Raw genomic sequence first — 22,484 nt, 5'->3', positions numbered from 1 at the left:
AACTGCTAGGGCACTGGAATTTGTATGGTCATTGACTAATTTTGAGATAAGTGACATAAGTTATTGCAAATACACACCCTGTCAACAGTACAGAAAGTAAGCACCTGAAGCATCTCCTATTTCTCCTATTTCATAATCAAAGTGAAGTAGAGAACACTAAATAAGGCTAATACTTGTCTCAGAAACAGCTCAACAACATGGAACTCACTGCAGCTGAAGTTAAAAGATCCCTTTTAAGGAAACATCCAGCCTTGTTTTGCATCCTTTCAAGCATAAAAGCAAGTTGGTGAAGAGGCTTCTTTAGGGATAAGTCAAATTCAACCACATTTGCTGGTTTTGTTGCTTGGATGCATTCACCAGTAGCCAATGCTCAAATACCATAGTAGGTCAGGTGCTCTGGGATTCTAGACCAGCCTGAGCACCGTGAATTCAGCTGTGAAAGCTTAGCAATTCCCTAGCATGCTCTTTTTACTTAGAGTAATTTGTAAACAGACAAGAGAAGAGTCAGCAGTTTCCAGCCACGTGCTCCAGAGGAAGAATCGTTTCTTATAACTTGGATTCTCTGCTTTTCAAGAGCTTATTTTGAAAGAGTACTTCCAGAGTTTTCAAACAAAAAGAGAGGTTCAGAATCATCACAGGTAAGAAGGCCAGAAGAAAACTGAGGGAATATTCCTGATAATGAATGAAAAGACCAATTGACAACTAAGTTTAAATTTAAATTAGAATTTTTTTCAGCCTTCCTTAGGAAAAGTCTAGATCTGCAGACATCAGGTAGAGAGTTTTACACTTATAAGAGTGGAACAATTATACATATATATATCAAATCTTTCTGCATTCCAAGATATGTAAATTTGACTCCTCCATATTATCTGTATCTCTGACTACTGCATACCCCTCCTAGAGCAAACATAACTGGAGGCCTAAGTCCAGCATTTGCATTTATCAAACCCTAGCCCAATATATTGGAAGTTCTATTAATAGCTTTTGTTATCTTAGTTACTCTTGTTAGTAAATGAGAAAATTGATATGAACACAAATTACTAAAACTCCAGTTTTAACCAGAGAACTACCCTAATCAGGATCAAGTCTTCTTGGACACACACAAAGGCTTTCTCAGCTAAAGCAAAACAATCTACACACCTAGAGCAAGCTCACCTTTAGGGAGGGTACAACTAAAATGAATTTTTGATCTAGATTTTAAACACATTCAGCAAAGTTACATTAATTTTATTTGACAAAGCAACAGACCCTAAACAATTTTACCAGTTACTGCTCTTGGGGGAAAAAAAACCCCGCAAGTGGATGCTTGTTGTTTTAATTTTTTCTATTTCTGAGAAAATAAAATATAGAGTAGTTGAGAATCAAACATAAGTATTTTTTGGTGGAAAGTGTTCTGAAAGGCCATGGATGTCTCAACACATAGGTTTGCAAGTAGTAGGAATAATTTTCAGTATTAAATTACTCAAATTTTATATAGTACAAGGTTGGTAAAAGGTTGCAGTACACAATTTGATGTATCCCTCCTTAACACTGACCAAAGATCAATTAATTTATGCAATGATTTACCTGGCACATCATCCCCTAACAACACCTATTAAACCACATTTCTATGACACAGACCACCATAATTCCATAAACAATTAATGGTCACAGTTACAATAGCAGAGACCATATGCAGTGAACAGACTAATGCCTCATCTTCCCAGAGCAACACCTCTTCAAGTCAGAATTAAAACAACAAAACACAAAATCAAGGGACAGACATTCAGACATGGTCTGCATATTGCATCCATTCTATACACAGAAACGGCTATTTGCAACTGAAAAATATCTTCTGTAAGGAAGGAACTGGCTAAAATATTAACTTAGAATTCAGAATGTTCTTCATCCACCCATAGCTACATCTATAAATCAAGTTTCAATTTAAAGTTAAAAAAATACCCTTCACAAAATTATCTAAACAACACAGAAGATGGCTGTTTAGATAAGCTGTATAGGACAAAAAGGAAAATGACAGCCTTACAGAACACAAAACATTTGCAATACATGACTGATATTTCCTGCATTATTTAATTTACATAAATCAGACTACTCCAAGAATGATAAGAAATAGCAGCAACAACTCAGTGTTTCTTTTATTTCACTTATAGCCACACATTGAATTTTCACTGATGTTGACTGAATGTACAAAGAAGTTGCTTTTATAGTATTTTCTCTTGTTAATTGTAAATTTAAGTAGATTTCACAATATTAAGAAAAATAGAAGTCTTACAAGGCCCTTAAGCACAGAGCAGTTACTACTAGAAGTGCCACATTACCTGAGCCAGAACCTGAAGTTGTCATGTCATAAATTAAATCCTTTAAAGTGGTTCCTTCTGATATAAAGGGACGATCCAATGAAGGGTCTTCTTCACTTGGCACACGATGATGAATTACAGTACGATTATGACAAAGGTATAGAATCAACATCAGTGAAATGCAGACAAAGCAGACAGGTCCAGCAATGACAGCAGCCAGTTCCACAGGTCCTAGGTTAGAAGCTGATTTTCCTGCAGTAGGGCCTGAGAGTTAAAATAAAATAAAACCATTAATTTCCTTTTATTCTACTAAACTTGTAGTATCCCACAGCAATATTTAAATTATTTTAAAGCATCTGTTAAAAATTTCACACAGTGACATTTTGAGAATCAAATAAGTACTACAAAGGACAAAAGCAACGTGCTTATTTACACTTTAAGTCCTCAAAACTGTCTCTAACATCCCTATCCAGAAGATTATAACTCTTGTTCAAGTATGAAATTGTCTTTATAGACTCTAAGGTGTACTTCAGGCCTTCAAATTTACCTACAACTTCCACTCTCACAGAACTTTGTTTGAAAAAATGAAAAAAAACAAAAAAAAGAGCAAAAATCTCAACCCTCTTACCTGGTGTTGGAATTGGAAGTTCTACTTTATTGCAGAGAGGTGTGTTACAGCAATAAGACACGGTGGGGACTCCATCTCTAGTGGAGGGGGAACAAACAAATGGCCTGTCTCGGGGAATCAGATCAATTTCTGCTATACACATACTGTTGCGCATTATTTTGTCTGCAGTTCGTGTTACTGAGGCAAAACATACTCCATCTGTCACACACGTAAAGTTGTCTTTTGTACATAGCTGGCAGTAACACTCCAATTCTGTATTGAGAAAAAAAACATCAATGTTAGTATTGGTACATGTTCTGAGTTGAAAAACAACTTGAACGACTAAAGAAATACAAATTCAAAATGTTAGGAGGCCTTTTTGGTTGCATAAACACAGGAAAGCAACGCTGAAAAAACAACACTACAAGGCTTTTTAGTGGGACAAAAAAACTAGGAGACAAGGAGAAGTAAAGTGAAATTTAAATCTGAAGTCATCTCTCCTTACATAGTAGCTAATTAAAAGACAAAGGCTAAAATGCTAGCTGTTCCTCCAGGTAAAGGAGCACCACTACAGTTCCTACAAAAGATCGAAACTTTTTAAAACAACACCGCATGCAAGTCTGCTATTTTCAAACCAAATACAAACAATGCCTTTTATTTTTTTACAATAACCACGGGTATAGCTTGAATAAGGGACAAATTGGATGCTGTTGGTTACCCAAGATGAATACGTTACGCATTACTTGTTGGTTTCCATTTTGTGCCAAAAGGGCAAATACCAGCTTAATCCTCATTAAAAACCAAACCCTGCATGATCCTTTCACAGAAACAGAATGTGGTTTAGACTTGTTATTTATGAAGCCACAGGAAAACGCTGTCTTGCATTACTGAAGGTGGTGATTTACTAAAGCTATCGATTGCACTAGTAAAGGAAAGGGCATGAGGAGGGAAGCAGGAATGACAGGCTAATCACCCCTAAGATGATCAGGTTTCATTCTTTGCATTGCAGAAGTTCTTTGAGAAGGAAGACTACTACTCCTAATTTCTTTCTGTGCTCTTTCCTGCATTTACAGCACCAAAGCCATGCAGAAAATGGTGCAGGAGCAACAATAAAAGTATCAATACATTTTGAGTCCACTTGTTCAACTGTCAAGAGTAAAAGCTGGCCTAGAACTTGTGTACATGCACACAGAAATATCAAAATATAGAAACTCAGACTAATTTAAAATCTTAAACATTCATGATCAAAACACAAAAAAGTGTCCTGAGCCATAAAAATAGCCTTTTTCAAGGCTACATACAAAAACTCACACCAAAATGAGGATTAACAGGTGGCAATCAAAAGGTTCCCCAAATCTGAAATCTGGCAATTCATTTAAATTCAAGAGTTTAATATAACCACACGAATTGCCTCGGATTTTACACCACTCTGTCACTGGATATAATGGATTTAAATAAATAGCAATCTGATCTCAAATATCTATGTATGTAATCTCAAAGCTGGAATCCTGAAAAACATTTCCTTAAAACAGCCCCTTCTCCCAAGATTTTGAATCAAACCAAATCATTTCCAATCATCTACTGTTATTGAAGAGATTTGATCAAATTCTTAGGACCCACTATAGAAAGAAAACCCTGTTGCAGAGAGATTCACTAGAAAATAGACCAGTCAGAAAAAGAGTAAAAAAAACCCTACAAATGGGATTAAAAAATTATTTTTACTATGAAGATTATTGAAAAAAAATTAATTGGAAGGTAGATGAAATGAGAACTGGCATTCAGAAAGGTAAATCTTAACAGCATCACTTTTTGCTTATCTTTCCCTGCCTCATCAGGAAAGTAGGGAAAGGCTTATTACTGAGAATTTAACAACAAGAAAATTTAACATTTATTTTCATGTTACTGTCCCTTTGGCAATTTATGCCTGAACAAATTATTTTTTTAATCTATCCAAACCAAAATTTTCCTAAAATATTTACACACACTATTTCTTTCAGCTTCTAAAGTGAGTGATCTTCAGCTCATTTGCTTTACCCATGACTTTTTCTATTTAAACAGTAATTGTGGCTCAGCACGACTGCACATGCATCTGAATGCCTACAGCAAGAGACAGACATTCAGTGAGATATATTTACACTAAGTCACTGCGCAGAGGCCAAATTACTTGAAGTGAAAGATTAGATTTAGGTTGCCCTTGTTACTCTTATTCATCTTTCTGGTCTTGTGAAGCTGTAGAGATACACTGTTCCAACCATGAATAAATACAGCATTTTGTGCCCCATCTTCCTCATTCACTTTGTTCCCACCTCTGTTTCGCTACAAAATTCCCACTTAGTGCCATTTGATAAAATTTACATTTTTATTCTGGTTTGATGCCACGATCTCCTCGTCTCCTGCCAAGACACAATTCATTGTCACATACCACGGAATGATTTCCTCGGCACAAATAAATCATTGCTTCCTTCTGAAGCTACTCTCCCCTCCGATAAGAGGGGAAAACAATGCCTAATCAGCTGAATAGCACAGTCTCCAGGAATACAGGTTTCTGCTGCTCTCTAGTGGACACACTTAAAAAACCCCCAAAAACAACAACAACAACAACCAAACCAAACTCATTAAAAATGCTTCAGCCCCCTTCCTACTCTGGCCACCTAACAGCTCTTCATGCTTTCCAGCTCAAATAGGTAACAGTAGAATTTCCAAGTTTTAGTAAAAGAGAAACTCATTCAGCATCTTCAGAAACAACACATCCAGGAGGTGAGCATATGGAATTGGAATATCCTTGCCCATGTCTAATTCTCCAGTTATCTGTGCATAAAGAACATAAACTACAACTACATGAACACGTCATAAATGAGATTTGAGATCAGCATGAGGAGATGTGTATGAGCAACTATAATTAAATCATTCCTATAGAGAAGTGTTTTCACTTATAACTGATACAAAAGAAAAAAATCCCCCATGCTCTTGTGCTCTTGGAGATAGAATTTCTTGCTTTTTGTCCAAGCAGTCTGTTATTCTCAAAGAAATGTATTCTCAAGGAAATTTTAAAAACTCAGAGAGAAACCAGTCAGATCTCCAAGTTCACTTTAATGAACACATAACTTTCTAGTACAGATTGATAACAGCAAGGGATGACAAATTGACAACTCTGATATAAGCTGATGTTCCAGAGCCAGTAATCTTTCAGGTAAAATGCATTTCAGTGCATTTTGTAAACACCATTTAAATTTACTACTACAAAAAACACTTTCAAAACTACTGAAGAGAAAAAAAAAAGTTTCCAATCACATCTGTCCATGGTAGAGAACTATTTAAAATAAAAAAAATTACAAGAGTTTTAGGATGGAACCACAGTCATGAAGCTCCACTACCAGCTAGTCAAAGTTCATGTCTGTTTAAGTGATACAAGGTTGAGGAAATGACAGTACAAACAGCTAAACAAATGCACTGGAAGTCATACAGACAATCAGGGACATCGCCAAGAGCAGAAATTGGGTCAACATAGCAATGTAGTTCCCTGTGCATTGCATTTTGTCACTGCACCATTGCCATTCTACACAGTCATTCCTGCCTTTTGAGACTGACTACCCTAAAAGAAACAGCGACAATGCTGTAGTGAAAGTGGGGGTGTGTGCATTATGAGATTATCATGTCACGCAAGTTATCAACAGCATATTTCTCATATCTCATACCACAAGATTAACCTCTCGTATTGAATACCATTACTCGTCTAGTTGCTCAGACTCTGAATTTGACAGTTTTGCCTTTCCTTTACCAAGTCTCTCTTGTATCAATGTTGCAGCCAGGAAAGTCCCCAGCGAGGCTAAAACAAGTTGCCAGCACAAATGAAACCCTGAAATTAGGCAGCTTGACAAGACTCGAAATCAGCTGGCTCCCAGAAGCTCAGATATTGATACTATATACAAAATGTGAACAGAGAATTAAGTACAATCTAGCCACTTAACTCTTACAAGTCTACATCACAACCAGACTGTTACCTACTGAAACAGTCTTTTTTTGTATATGGTGTCTTTCTGAAGAAAGAAAATTGCAGAAAGACTGGTTTTTTAGTTACATAAACCCCTATGAATCACCATGTATGACATTTGTTTACATCCGGCATCGTTACTTCAACCAGACAGTTTAGCACAGAACACCACCTTCGGCCAAAGCATTTTTAGTTGGAAATTGTAAGTTGAGACATCACCTTCCAAAGGACGCTAACAAGGAGCAGTACAGAAATTAAAACTTGTGAGGTGCTCTAAAAAACCTCAAACTCACATCTGATTACAAACAATTAACAATTCCTCATTCTTAATAGTTTATTTAATAATATATCTTTGTTTTACAAGTTTAAAAAGACAAATAGTCTCAGCCTCCCAAAAGCAACATTTTGCTGAAAAAGACATTTCTCTTGTGATAACTCTTCCTCCACGGAAAATACAATTTTTGAAACAAAAATTCCACCAGAAAGTAGAACTTCATCAGAAGAGCAATCACAATTCTTGGTTCCACAAGATGCAGAGGTTCAAGGGATAAAGGAGCAAGGCTATGACGTGCAAGAGACAGTAACAGATTTTTAGAGATGTGAGCAAGAGGGCTGTAATGCTCACTGGTAGTTTTCCCCTGTCCAATGAAACTTGCCAAAGGAAAAGAAGCATAATACATAACATGGCAAATGTCAGCTTCTGAGTCTGTAATTCAGACAATCCCCTCAAACAATACACCTGACTCATCTCTGAACTCTTATAGCTCAAGATACAAAAAGGTTTAGGTCTTAAAATATCCCGGAAATAGGTACAGTTCTTAAAACCACAATAGTTCATGACCTTCACTAACACATTCTTCTCACAAAGGCACTAATTAAGTTTCACTGTTGTAAAGTAACAGCACTGGGTATCAAGTTTCCAGGAAAGCTTTCACATACATTTCATCCATCTTTGTTAAGCAAAACTTCCAGTGAAAGCAGCAGGTCTTGTCAAACAAAGTGATGCACTCAAGAAAACAGACAAGCTACTTTATTAAGGCCCTACCCACAACTTGCAAGTAATGACAAAACCTTGTGTAAAATCCCAACATAAAAAAGGTGATATTATATCCTCTGCAATGTAGGTGTTTAATGGCACTTTTAAGTTTTCTTGCCCTCCATCCAAAACACTACCCAGAGACAAGTTCATGACTCTTAGAGCATGATACAGTAACAATTTGTTTCTGTTATCTTTGGTAGAAGAACACGCTTAAAAAAACCCAAAAAACCCCCAAACCAAACTAACTGAAGAAAGCGAAAATTAAAAGCCCAGAGAATAATTTCACAACAGTATGAAAACAGAAAGATCTTTACTTGTGCTTTTAAGTTCATTCCACCATATTAATCAGATCGCTATCTTTATTGGCAGTTAGAAGCAACTGTCTGAATACAAGAGTTTCCAAGTGGTGATGCCCCAGAACTTTAGAAGACTAAAGACTATGGCCTATACAGTGAAAACCAGAAAGCTTATTTTCAGACTCTGCCTTAATTTTTAAGGCTGTTCTACTGTTCAGCTAGCTGCTGGGATTCATTACATGCCTGACCTCTGCATAAACCATTTCTCAAGACGACTCAGTAACATCAGCACACTGCAGAACAGCCCCAGTAGAGGCAATCAGAAAATGCTCAAGTTCTGTCAACCCACAACAAGAAGAACCAGTAGCCAAATCATACCTCGAACTACTTCATCAACTTAGACCACAATGTTCAGGCAACTTTACTGCCTTACCAGAGCTGCTGGATAAGTTATGGATCAGGAACACAGGATTCCTCCAGATTCCATTGAAAAGAGAGGATTTCTCTTTTTTTAAAAGAAAAGGTATCATGTCACCACTTCCACTCATAAGGTTTTGTATGGAAATCTGTTGCCTTGTTTTCACACAAAGCTTTTAGACCTTAATTTCATGCCTCAGATTAAGGGAAAACTGTTGATTGATGGGACGCATTAAAAGGGAAAAAGTTCAAAGCTCAAATTGAGCTAAAATTTCCTTCAACATCTAAATTGAATGTGTTACATAAGAAAGCTTTAAATTACCAAAGCCTGCCGCACCTTTTCAAGAACACAACAGCCCATGGATAACTTCAGCTTATTTCACTGTTTCCACACCAGAGATCTTGCAACGCCTTCAGTAAGACCATGGGTGATTAACACTACATTTTAGTATAGCAAGTGTGCTTTAAGTAACCTTTTTTTTTCAGCACGAGTACCATTTTAGATTGAATTATGAACAGCATGGTATAGATCCAGACTGAGGGATGTCTCAAAGCTGTAACTGAAGTTGTGGTGTTTCACCACTTGCTCTTCAAAGCCCAAGGCAATATACAATCCAACTACAAGAGATTTTAAGAAGTGAACTAATTACAAAATGCAGATTTTGTCATATAACTTAGTATAGATGAAACTGAAGCCCACATGAGTTCAGGTGGGGCAACACATGTATAACCCATTAGGCGATACGTCCCAAACTGCTAACCGCAGAACAACACACACATTTAGTAAAAACAAAGAGGAAAAAACTACCCAAATACTGCATTTATAAACGCTTTTAAGCACTCCCGTTTCATGCATTAGCTCTGCAACAGCACAGCTCGGATATCAAATCTCTTTCGCAAAAAAGCACAGGAACAGAGCGTTGGAGGAACAAAACCATTTCGCTGTACAATATCCACGCGAAGATTTAATTTCCACACGGCTCGGTGCTGGTCGAGCATCCAGTCGAAGGCGTGTTGGACCGAGAGCTCACCTGTCCCCCCGCACCGCCAGCGCAGCGCACGGTGCTGCGGCGCGCAGCAGACGGGGCAGCCCAGTGTCACCTCCGCGACGTGGGACATTCAACACGTCCCTGCACCGCCCGCTCCTCCGGGCACCGCTGAGAGCGCCCTGCGGCGGCCCGGGGGCTGCCGCTCCGCCGCACCGCGCCCGGGAGTGCCCAGGGGCTCCCGGGATGGACGGGGGCAGCTCACCCAGCGGGAACTTTGCCTTGCGGGCAAGGGCACACGCACCCAGCCGGGCAGACACCGGGACAGAAAGTTACCCCGGCAGACACCGCCCGCAGCGCTGCCCGGCGGGGGCGAGGAAGTGGCGGCGGGGGCCGAGGGGAGCCCTCCCCGCCTCCCCTCCCGCGGAGCAGCCGCCGCTCTCGGCCAACAAAGGGCCGAGCGGTCCCCGCCGGGCTCGGACACCGGGGGTGGGGGGGAGGTGACTCCGCCCCAGCCGGCCCCTCCGCCATGTTGGTGAAAGGAACCGGCGGGGACCTGCCGCCCCCCGCCGCTCTCCTCACCCACACCTCCGCCCCGGGCGCCACCGCCGCGCCCGCCGCCTCCCTCCGCTCCCGCGTTTCCTCCAGACCCGCGCACACTCACCGCACGCCGCGGGGCAGAGCAGCGCGGCCGCGGCCACGCACAGCAGGGCCCAGGGACGCCGCCGCGGCCGCCGAGCGGCCGCCGCCATGTCCCGGCCGCGACTCCCCGGAGCCAGGATCCGCCTCGCGACGCGCGCCCGCTCCGCCCGCCTGGGGACCGGCGCGGCGCTCGCGCTGCGTGCGCCCTCCCGGCCCGCTCCGGCCGCGAATGCCACCGACGCGGCGGCGGCGGCGCCGCCTGATTGGTCGGCGCGCCCCGGCCCCGCCCCCCGGCGGCCGCGGGCAGCCCCGACAACAACAGGCGGCGGGAGCGGGGCGCGACCCCCGCGGCCGCGGGGCGGGGCGGCGGCGCCCCCTCGCGGCCGGGCGGGGCCGGGGTGTCCCGGCGGAAGAGCGGCCGCTCCGTCCCCTCGGCGCGGAGCCGGGAGGGGCTCGAGTAGCGGGCTTGGAACTTCCCCGCGTCCGGGCGAGCAGCCAGCCGCGGGGAGGGACGCGCTGGCAGCACTGCGGTGCGCAGCTCTGGGGATACCGGCCCCGCTGGAGGGCAAGTGCGAGAGCATGTGGGCAGCCCTCGAGTTGTCTCCGGAGGGGAGGAAAAGAGCGGGAGCCGAGGAATTGTTGCTCTCGGGAGGTGCAGCGGGTAGGCAGGGGGAGCGTGCGGAGCGCCGGGCCGGTCCCTGCGGGGCCGCAGCTCAGGGGCAGCGGCAGCTCCTTCTCCCGCTCCTTCCCCGCGCTCCCGCCCCTTCCCGGCGGCACGGGACAGCCCGGCGCTCCCGCGGCCAGTGCCGTGCCGCTCGGCCATCCGGAGCCAAGGGTCTGACCCCCGCAGCAGCGGGAGCCGTAGCGCTGAGCCCACGGGCTTTGTCCCCGTGCGAGGGAAGAGCCGTGCCAGGTGTAGCTGCAGCTTATTGCAGTCTGCGCGTAACTTCAGGAGTTAACTGGGAATCCGAAGAGCAGCCCATATACTTGTCTGAGGTACACCTGGAGTCTTAAAACCTGGGGCAACTAGGATGCACCTCGGGTAGAAACTGAGGCTGTTTAGTTCTATGCACGGCTTTATTAGCTTCGCATGGGTGGCAGAACAGGAGGAGAGGCTCTCCTCTTCCCTCTTGGGATCAAGTAACCACTCTCCCAGGAGTTACCTGCTTGCTCTGGGAATCCACCCACACCCCCCAGCTCTGATATGTGACTGTTGTGTCCAGATCCTGAATCTGTTCAGAGTCTCTCAGCACATGTTTTCATACTCCCTTTGTTGCTTGTTTTGCACGCAGTGTGACCCTCCCATCACAGGCCAAGTCACGAAGATCACAGGTAGATCGCAGGTGTTTTTCCACGTTACTTGCAGTCGCTCTTGCAAGCCCCGTGTGCCGTCTCTGCCAGACGGTGCCTTCCCAGCTCACAGTGCTCAGGACAGCACCCTCCACACTCCCCAGCACCACACTCGCTGCAATGGCACACTAATCTCCTGCCTCCCTTTCACAAGCACTTGTTCAGCCAACACTGCTTTTATAAAAAGTCTTGTTTGTCTTACAGTGCACTTCACCTGGATAAGAATCTTCATAATATAATAGTTCAAAGTGAGGTGAATATTTATTAATTCATTCTCTTTCCCTTTCTCTCTGAACAACGATCAGTGTCATACATAAACACATCCTAGTTACATTTTCTCTCTCAAAATAGCATTTTAATGACATGCTCTTCATGACAGATGTTGAACCAAATGTCTGGATTTGATATAGATTCATGCTGTAATGAACTACTGAAGCTGACAACACCAGGCAAACATGTTCTTAGTTATCCATACATAGAATTGCTTAGAGGGCTAATCCTCAAGTAAATATATTAGCACCAGAAAAAAACACTCCGTTAAATTGCTCAAATCCCAAAACACCTTTTAAATTCATATAAAGCATTGAAACTGTAAGTTATAAAGTTATATACTCAGGAGGAAAAAAAACCACACTATTCATTTCCCATTGCAGATCTCTTGGGTTTAAGGATGGGTCACAGACTATGTCACTGAAGGAAGGCAGGGAGCAGTAAGCAGAGCATGGTGAAGGATTTTTTTTCAGGGCTCCAAGTTCAGTCCTATGGGAAACATTTTGAATTAGCATTCTGAGTGACATTTGTCTGACAGACACAGGAAAAATAAAATAAATCAATAAATTGCAGGTTGCAACTCACCAACTAAGATGGATTCAGGTCACTTCCAAGTAGTACCACTAGAAAGGAAACTTTTTTTTTTTTTTTTTTTTTTTTGCCAGGCCTCACTGTTTTGTATCATGCATGAGGTAAAGACCACTACAGAAGAAATGCCTAAAGTGATGTCAACCCCTGTCCTGATCCCTGGGTACCTCTCTCTGATCTTGTGTGTGTTAGATTTAAAAGCCAAAGTAAACATGGAAGCAAAGCTACCAAAATGGGTTCTGCTTGTCCAGAATGTCCCCTTTTCTTGCTATGCTTCCATGTGTCCAGATTCTTAGGACTGCAGCTTCTGGTCTTGATTAAGGTGGGGTCTAAGAACTTCTGATTATGATACAGACTCTTGATATTCAATGGGCTCTGGTAGACATTTGGGTCTTGTTCTTGTTGGTACCTTCCCCTTTTAGCTGACTCTCTTCGCTGTAAAACTCATCCTGGTGTTTTTCCATCATCTTTCTTCCACTGTTACTTCTGCTGTCAATTCTCCTTTTCTTTTTTGTCTTCCCCTTCCTTCTTATCAAGGCACCTCCTTTTGGTGCAGCAGGGGGTTTGCTCATCTGGGCAGTACCTGGCATCTTTAGGAGGGCTATAGGAGAGGTTCTCAGATTCTCCAGCTGAGACGTTGTTGGTGAGATGTCCTGTTTGGTGACAAAAAAATCTGCTTTTGTTTTTGCTATACAAAATGGAGCAGTTAAATAAAAATTACAAAATAAAAAAGATGGCCTGAAAAGATTTATATCATTGGTTCCTCCCTATGTCTGCAAACAAATTGAATGCCAGTGCAAAGAAAATGGGATCTTGATGCCTGCATCTAATTATTTTCATCCTTGAACACGCTAGTTAGTCAAGTGAGGCTAAGTCAGACAATGACACAGTCAGTAAAACAGTTTCCAAGATATGCCTTTCTGTAAAGTGACATTTTGTTTAAGAAGAAAATAACAATTCTGTGATCACAGATTCTTCATAATTACAATAATCGCTTGGCCTTTTCCTGCCAAAATAGCATGAAAAAACAATTTCACTGTAAAAATTTACCAAGTTCAATAGAAAACAACACATGACCATTGTATGGTTATGACATTTTAACTGGATGAATTAAATATAATTTTTCAGTACTTCCTGTAAAGGAATCCTTAAAAGCATTTCTTACATGCTGCAATCCTCAGTGCTTACTGAGGATAGAAATAATGTCATCAGTGAACATAAATTTAGAAGAACAGGCAAACCTGCCGCTTTGCCTAGCCTAATTTTTCTAATAAACTAATGAATTTATGACATAATTATATTCCAATTATAGAAATATGCAACAAAAATCATAATTTTTAAATGCAAGGTAGAACACAAAGCAAGATGACACAGAAAACCCAAATGATTTGGATTTAGGAGGTTTGTCTAAATAATCAAATCGGTTGGGCAGGTTTGAAAAATCCTTGCTTTTTAGATTGACTAAGGTTATTATACAGGGAATATCTGCAAGTTAAACACTGATTAATTTCTTTCTTCTATACTAGAATGTGACAATACACATGTGCAGCACCCACAGGGAGAGAGAATGAAATAATTTTCATCTTTAGCTATTGCTACTTTTATTTTTTGCAAGAATTATTGTCAGTGTATGAACACAGCTTATACTTTTCTGGAAGATGAAAAACAAAAGAATTGCAACTGCATGAATATTTCAAATGGAACTCTGTACTGCAAAACCACCACAAAGTAAGAAATTACACAGGATATTGAAATAAAAGGCATTTTGGAAAGGGGCAAGTGGTGAGATAGACAATTATACAAACCAATTTGTTCTATACGTTAGTCTTTGAGAAAGATCAAGGATATGAATGTATTATAAACTGATTTAGTTCCAAAAATGAAAACCAATACATTTGGGTTTTTTTAGATTTTAAAGTAAAAATATATGGAAGTGTGATAGGAAATAGTATTAATGGTGATGACTGAAAGTTTTATTAGTCTTTTGATGTAAGAGGTACTGTGTCAGGATAGTAAAGAATCTTTCACTTGCCAACAATGTGTGCACAATTAGTGCTAAAGCAATAAAAAATAAAGGTGTTGCAAAAATTCAAATTTTACAGTTTTCTGTCCATGGTAAATAACTAAATATTATGTTTGTTTGTTTGGAAGAACTATTCAGTGCATCATGATATTTACAAATTACTTTCAGCAAGGAACTCAGCAAGTGGAAAAGTACTGAATGTGTAACATTTACCAAAATAGAAGAAGTTATTGAAAAAACCCCAACATTGCCCTCCCTACCTAGTCCTTGATTTTTCTAAGCAGTTTTACTCAAACTGGGACAGAAAATATCAAAGTGCTTATTAGTGTGCAGTGTCTGTAAGTACACAAACCAGAAAGTTTCTCAAAGATCTGTGATCTTTCTAAATCAGAGACAAGCGAAAGGAATCACTTTTTCTGAAGTCACTGCTTTACAAAACACTCAGAATTACTCATTTTATAACCGTTATAAAACATTGCCCAATTTGACTCATCACTGTTTCCAAAGCTAAATACTGTGAGATCTCAGTTATTGAACACCATCTCCTTTAACTGAAGGCCAGTTAAAGCTTAAGATGTATGAAGCCCTTTTTGCTGTGGAACACTTTATATCCCAGAGTTATGAGCTGGGCAGCCCAGCAATGCACCACATCAGCACGCACGTGCTTGATCCCTGCAGCTAACACCCACCTTATTTCACAGATAATGGGTTTGTGGACATGTCACAGTGTCCTAAGTTCTTTAAGCAGATCTCAGTGATGACAATTAAACCTCTTAAACTTGGTGTTTCGTTCGAGCTTGTAGAGTCCATCAGCTGCTGAGCTTGCTTACTACATGTGTCCTGCTCCAACTTCACTTGAAATCAGGTATGAACCATTCAGACTGTGGTGTTAACTGCAAATCTCCTTACAGAGAGGTCTGATCTATGCTGAAAGTAGGGAGGAAGTGTATAGTCCAAGACACAATGCTTAACACAGCAGCGACTAGGAAAACTGGGTAGCTTAGGGAGTGGTTGCCAGAAGCAAAAAAGCTGACATCAACCATGTCTGGAAATTACTTTGGACAGTTTGCCATTATCTGAGGGCGTTACACTGCTGAAGTAACTCTGTAACTCTGGTAACTCTGAAATGGCAGAGGCATCTCACCTACAGCTACAGCAAAGGATACATGTGTAAAACTAGGTTGCTTCTAATTAAGAAAGGATATTTCTTTTCCTGGGAGCTCTTACCTGCTTGGTCACTACTTAGTCCAATTTGATGGTGCAAGTAATAATTTATATCATTCTGTTTGTCAAGGAAAGTAATTTTCCCCCAGAGACTGGACTCAGTTTTGCCTAGAGTGGGGAAGGAGCAGCATGTGTAACCTACCAAAAGTTAACATCTTTCTGGCAATGCACAGATCATGAGGTTTTCCTATTGTAATTCTGGGTACCCATTAGCTGACAGGCATCCTGCGGGCTTGACAAGCTTGATTTCTTCTTCCATGGGATAAAGGCTCATAGCAGACAAGAAATTTCCTAGAGTATGAAGTGGGAATTGTGATGACAAGTTGCTAAGACCTTAAAATTAGATTTGGGGATCTAGATCATAACTTGGGTTAAATATTAATTGTTTTTATTTTTTTAAAATTAATTTTTTAAATAAAGCATTAGCTTTTTTGTTAAAACAACATTTTGTTCAGTAGAGAATAAGTTCACAATAAAAATAATTTTAAAAAAGAGACAAGAAAATAATGTAATAATTAAAATTAATAAAATAGTATTTAATTCCTGACACTGATTTATTAACCCTGCAAACTACAAATGAGAGAAGAGAGAGGTTCTTCTATCACATTCTATAGGAACTGCTGGCTGTGCTGCAGTTTTTCTAGACTTGATGCACATTCCCCATCCACTCCCATTCTTCAGAGCATGTGGCTGTAGGTTGCTTGAGGTGACAGCATTAAACTTTCTGTCACAGTTCAGGTTATACAAGGTTGTTTCAAAGTTCTGTTGCTGTAGTCTCTCTAAGCAGTATTTTCTGTAAGTTTTCACTTGTTCATTTGCAATCAGTAGCTAGAGTTACCTCTAAAGATGCTGGACTTGAGCAGTCCCAAGAAAATGGCATGCAGTTTTTTTGTAATGTCTTCTAAAAAGTTACTTTTTTCCTTTAAATCAGGTAATGGAGTTTGTACCTACTCAGGAATAAAACAGAAGAAGAGAAAAATAGGGTTAAGGTCTATTTGAATAAAATGACAAATTATGCAGTGATGAGAAAGATGGTGGAAATAAATTGTAGAACTTTGTTCTTTACCAGAACTTTGTAGAACTTTATTCTTTATTCTTGAGCTATTATGTTTCTTACTCTTCTCCAAGAATATATAGCTTTGAGATTGTGTAAGTCTTTGGTCATTCCTACATCTCCAAGTGACATTATTAAGAGGGAAGACTTTTGACACTGGACCTACATAAAAATAATAATTCATGGTGTTTTCAGGTCTGAATTAGCATAGGAATTCCCCTGCACAACATTCTTCTGGTTGCGAATAACAATCACTTACTTCACTCTTTTTCTCAGAATTGTGTTTCTCTATTACAGTGGTCATTTTCCATCAGCCATATCCCTTGAGTGTAATTCCAAAGGCTGACTTTTACCCAAGAAGTCTTAGTAGTCTGGATACTAGATTGCTGAAGAAACTGTCTCTCTTGAGAATTTAAGCATGTTAAATTAAGATACTAGATAAACTAATACCCTAGAACTTCTGCAGTAGTAGTGGCAAAAATACTTTCATCACACCTGCACAAAATGACTGCCTGTTGTCAGCAGTATTTATTGCCAAAAAACAAGAGAAATGCATTACTAATTTAAGGACGGGATAATAGTAAGGAAAAAACCAGGAATATGTCCATCACAGCACTGGATTATTCTGCCAACAAAATACTGGAAATGATGGTAGTAAGTATGTATATATATATTTGATGTAAAGAAGAGTAAAAGACGGGAAAGAAAAAGCCTTCTTTGGCAAGGAGATAATTTCAGTTCAACTAACTGGTCATGGGACTAATTTGCCAAAATTAATGATTGTATTGCAAGACAGAGAATGAAGAGCCCAAAGGATGCTCAAAATTCAGTAAGGCAAAAGACTAGAGTACAGTGATTTCACGATTACAAGCTGCACCAATTATAAGCCACACTTCCAGGGTGTTAGCAATGTTTCGTTTTTCCTCCATAAATAAGCCGCACCGGATTGTAAGACACACTTCCGTTCGCAGCGAGCATCCGTGTGCAACTTTCACAAGGTTGCCAATTAGTAACAGAATCGTGGGATCGCGGGGTTTACTGGCTTGGCCCTGCTTGGGGTGGCCGCCAGGGAGTGGCCCTGGCCCTGCTTGCCGCTGCCGCCGGGAGGCAGGGGAGTGGTGTGCCCAGCCGGTGCCGCCGGGGGGAGAGAGAGGGGCATCCCTGGCTGCTGCCGCCAGGAGGAGGGAGAGGGGTGTGCCCGGCTGGTGCTGCCGCCGCACCCCCTGGGGCCGGGCAGTGCTGCAGCTGCGCCACCACTGCCCCGCCGCTCAGGGCCGGGTGGGCTCCGCCTTGGCTCAGGGCTGCTGCTGGCTCGGACTTCCTGGTTGGGAAATTTCCAAAATTTGTTGATATATTGGCCGCTCCTGAATGTAAGCCGCAGTTCCGACTTGGGAGCAAAATTTTAGTCAAAATGGTGCGGCTTATAATCGTGAAATTACTGTATATCTGTGTATTGTTCTGTTGCAGTTTAACTTTATAGAGGAGGTTGCTCCTTTTGTAGCTGTAGATGAAGCCATGAGAAGTCCAGATTTTCTTGAGAAGCTGAATGCTTTGTCTTTTTCCAGGATACATATTTTCTCAGAAATTTGCTGAAGGTCAAAGGGCTATGTAAATATTACATTTTGGAGACTGGTTGGGGCTCTTTTTTAAACACAGTTTTAGTTTCCACTTGAATCGGCTCTCAGAAATGGCTTGGCCTACAAACACACCAGAATTAGTTTGTCCTTACAGCCCGGCTAAGAAGAGATGCTTCCTAGCATTTGTAGGATAACTTCTCCGAGTCTGAGAGGTTATGGGATTCCGCCCTCCTTTTGGCTGACACTTGTCCGTATCTTATCCACAGGAACCAAATCAAACAGCACAATCAGAAAGGAACAAGTATCTTTTAGTTTTAGTGTGCTGTGTGGGGTTTCATGATTTTGAGGGTAGGTATAAGGAAGAATGCAGTACATGGAAGACAAAGGTGTTTGTGTCTGGTTGAACTGTCTTTAGCCTCTTTTAGCCTGGTATTGCATGTCGATCTACTCCACACTATCTGTCACTTACAGTAAATTCACGAATACAAGCCGCACTGAGTATAAGCCGCATCTCTGGGTGTTGGCAAACATTTCGGTTTTTGTCCATAGATAAGCCGCACACGAATATAAGCCGCTTTGTCGTTCGCAGCGAGGACCTGCGTGCAATTATTAACAGAACCGCGGGAGGGCGGGGTTTACTGGCTGAGCTAAGGCTGTGCAGGCTTGGCCCACTAGGGGCCGCTGACGGGGCCAGATGGCCCAGCCCGGTGCTGCCGCTCGGGGCCGGCCGCCGCTGCCACTGGGCTCAGTCACCCCGGGTCGGCGGTGCCCTGCGGTGGCAGGCAGGGACGGAGCTTCCCCTGCTCCTACGGCAGCGGCGGCGGGCGGGGACGGAGCTTTCCCGCGCCCGTGGCGCCGGCGGCGGGCAGGGACGGAGTTTTCCCGCTCCTGCCGCGGCGGCGGTGGGCGGGGACAAAGCACCCCGTCGGCTCCCCGAGCCGCGGCAATGGCTGCGCGGGGCTCCCGTCGGCTCCCCAGGCCACAGCAATGGCGGCGCCGGCTTCCCCCCCCCCTCCCCGGGCCGCGGCAATGGCGGCGCGGGCTTCCCCCCTCCTCCCCGGGCCACGGCAATGGCGGTGCGGGCTTCCCCCCCCCTCCCCGGGCCGTGGCAATGGCGGCGCCGGCTTCCCCCCCCTCCCCGGGCCGCGGCAATGGCAGTGCCGGCTTCCCCCCCCCTCCCCGGGCCGCGGCAATGGCGGCGCCGGCTTCCCCCCCCCTCCCCGGGCCGCAGCAATGGCGGTGCCGGCTTCCCCCCCCCTCCCCGGGCCGCGGCAATGGCGGCGCGCGCTTCCCCCGCCCTCCCCGGGCTGCGGTAGGGGCGGCCCGGGTCCCCCCTCTCCTCCCCGGGCCGCGGCAATGGCGGCGCCGGGCCCCCCCGGTCTCTCCCCTGGGCTGTGGCAGAGGAGGAAAGAGAGCTCTCCCGCCTCTCTCCCCGCCCCCCGTGCTGCCTACAGGGAGCCAGGCTCCACCCGCAGTGCAACAGAGTAGCGATTTGTAACAATCGCAAAATGCCGACTTTGCAGCTGCTCGGCTCAGCACTCTGGCAGGCGCTTCTGAGGTTGTATTAGCCGCTCCTGATCATTAGCCGCATTTCCGGTTTAGGAGCAAAATCTTAGTCAAATTGGTGCGGCTTGTATTCGTGAAATTACTGTACTCTAAAATGGACCCATTTATGTGGCGCTTTTCCTCCATGAATGAATCAGGGACAGAATTGCATTCCTTTGGGCACTTTTTTGTTTACACAAACATGACATCACCCTTTCTATTAGGCCACACCATGCCTTAGTCATGCCTTGATGAGTAATCCTAGTTCTCTGGGTATTGCTATCCCATGAGCAAAAGGAAGAAGAAACCCTGTGAAAAGGAAACTGCCATAAACCACTTGAGCCTAAAATGCAGTGTGTGTTTGAACATTGCTATCGAAACCTGTAAAGGAATAGGTGGATCTCATCAAGTTCCTGTCCTGTTCCGTACTGTTCTAACTTCATCCTGTAGTTAACTTCTCCGTATGCTTCCAAGTTGGCTTGAAAGGGACAGTCACAGCTTCCACTGGACTTTACTCACAATAACGAAAGACACTGACATGTTTTCCCAGAAGTAGTGGAATAGTTGAGTTGTTACCTGTTCTTCTCTTGCTTATGAACTAGGACTAACTTTGAAGCAAGCTCTAATTTTGTATGACAAAAGTCACTGCTCTACTTCTTATCTTGACCAGCCTTTGATTAAAATAGGTTTCAGTAGTTTAGAAGTAACTTAATTTAGACGTTAGCAGCTAAAGTCTTATCACTGTAGCTTTTTTGCAGTTGAGGCCTTAAGTTCTCTGCACAATGTAGAGAGAGAGATACTTACAAATTTCCAGAATATTTTGAAGCAAGGTTGCCTAAACTTCAATCTCTCCACATAGTTGATAGGTTCTATCTAGAATCAGGGTATTCCTGAAAAAGTATTTCTGGGAGCTGTTACATTTTAACACATTATTTTAGTGGAAAATACAGGTTTAATGCCCAAGTGATTTGTGCTCACAGATCTTATTTGCAAGACTAAGGATATTTGTAGTGCGACTCAGGGTCATTCCTACTGGAGCTACTTCAACAGCTCAGGATTCCTATTAATGAACTGCAGGAAGATTCTTGCTCTTTAATAGCCTAGAGTGTCAATGGCTGCACAGTTGCCCATGATGTCTTACCCATGGCTAAGGAGAAATTGGAGGACCATGAATCTTGGACCTGGGTAAATAAATCCTTTTCATTACTGTGTTTGACATCTATCAGATTCAATTGAGCTGCCCTTCACAACCACCTCCTCCTAGTTCACTCTCCCTTTTAAAGCTCTGACTGTAGCCAATGTTATTTACTGCCTTCAGATTTGCTTTAATTGAACCTATACACAACTGATAATTCTATATCTCCATCTAGCTTTTCATTCATAGAGTACAGCACAACTTCAGACTGTTATTATTCATCCTTCCCGGTCCTTTTGACTTGTCTTACCCTGCTCCCTTCCCATCTTGTGTCTTACTGAGTGTACCAGTACAACAGGACGCAACTGTGACTACTTTGATCCCTCCTCTAGATTATTCATCAGTTTTCCTGGGCTTTTCTCCTGATGATGAGCAATTGGGTTTTTGTAAGAAAAATGCTGTGGTTCAGTAACTTTGAGGGAATGAGTAGTTTATTACCTGCCATTCTATAGCAGTTGACTGAGAACAGGACTTTGCTCATGTGTGGCCCAGGCTTGCAGTGTTCTCTGATATATCATCAATAGCTTGCTGGAAGAGTTGACCTTCTTTAAAAAGGCATGTACATTAGGAGGTCACTGAGTTAGATGCTGCTAATTTATCTTGCTTCTCTCCCCCAACCTTTTCTTTGTCAGAACGGAGATCTTCCATCAGGAGATAAATTTTGAGAGGCCCAGTCATGAATTTATCCTGACTTTGGTGGCAATTACTTCTATCCACCAACTGGACACTTTCCTGACCTAACAGAAAAGAACCATGGCACATAATACCAACTTCTTGCCTTCTTAAAATGGAGGCGCAGACATCTGAGCACGCTGCTGCACCTTCAGTTTGTTCACCTGCAATTTGAGAAGATCGAGCTTTGAAGTTAGCTTAGCTGTACTTTGAGCAGGGAGTTGGATTAGATGACCCTCTGAGACCGTTTCCAATCTAAATCATTCTACTATTCTAAGACATATCAAGCTACAGTAAAGCGAGGAGAGAGATAGTGAATAAACATTTAACTACGAATCTCAATGAATTCTGGTTTTTAATATTTTTATTTTTGAATAGCTGTCTGTATGCCCATTTCTGATTTAGGTGGACTAATGCATAGCATCAGTTTTGGCTGGATTTTAAACTTTTCCACAAATAACAGTCATATGTCTGCTCTTTTGAATTTCTGTAAGTTTTATTTGGATGAAAATGGAGATTGAATTCTTTCAAATAACCACCTCAAAGCTTAAGCTGTGTCAGTGGTGTATGTTTTAATTACTCAGATCATCTCTGCCATAGTAAATTTTAGTATGCTCTTCCAAACTCTTGAGCCAATTTCTTCTGTACATTGGTTTTGGCTCTGGATATCTCAGCAAAAGAGGCAAACACTCTCAGCATATGTGTAAAAGG

General features: G+C 42.6%; 1 protein-coding gene across 1 annotated transcript in view; it reads right to left on the bottom strand.

Annotated features, from left to right (window-relative positions):
• TGFBR1 (transforming growth factor beta receptor 1) overlaps positions 1 to 10,385 on the bottom strand; it is a 31,354-nt gene extending 20,969 nt beyond the window's left edge. The window contains exons 1-3 of the mRNA XM_033072585.1: positions 10,298 to 10,385; positions 2,926 to 3,177; positions 2,319 to 2,561 (exon numbers count right to left, since the gene is read on the bottom strand). Coding sequence (XP_032928476.1) covers positions 2,319 to 2,561; positions 2,926 to 3,177; positions 10,298 to 10,385 — 583 coding nt within the window. The remainder of the gene's footprint in view (positions 1 to 2,318; positions 2,562 to 2,925; positions 3,178 to 10,297) is intronic.
• Between the last annotated feature and the right edge of the window lie 12,099 nt (positions 10,386 to 22,484).

This window comes from Catharus ustulatus, chromosome 1 (genome assembly GCF_009819885.2).
Source record: "Catharus ustulatus isolate bCatUst1 chromosome 1, bCatUst1.pri.v2, whole genome shotgun sequence".
NCBI classification, from domain to species: Eukaryota; Metazoa; Chordata; class Aves; order Passeriformes; family Turdidae; genus Catharus; species Catharus ustulatus.
This window is presented reverse-complemented; position numbering and strand designations above follow the sequence as displayed.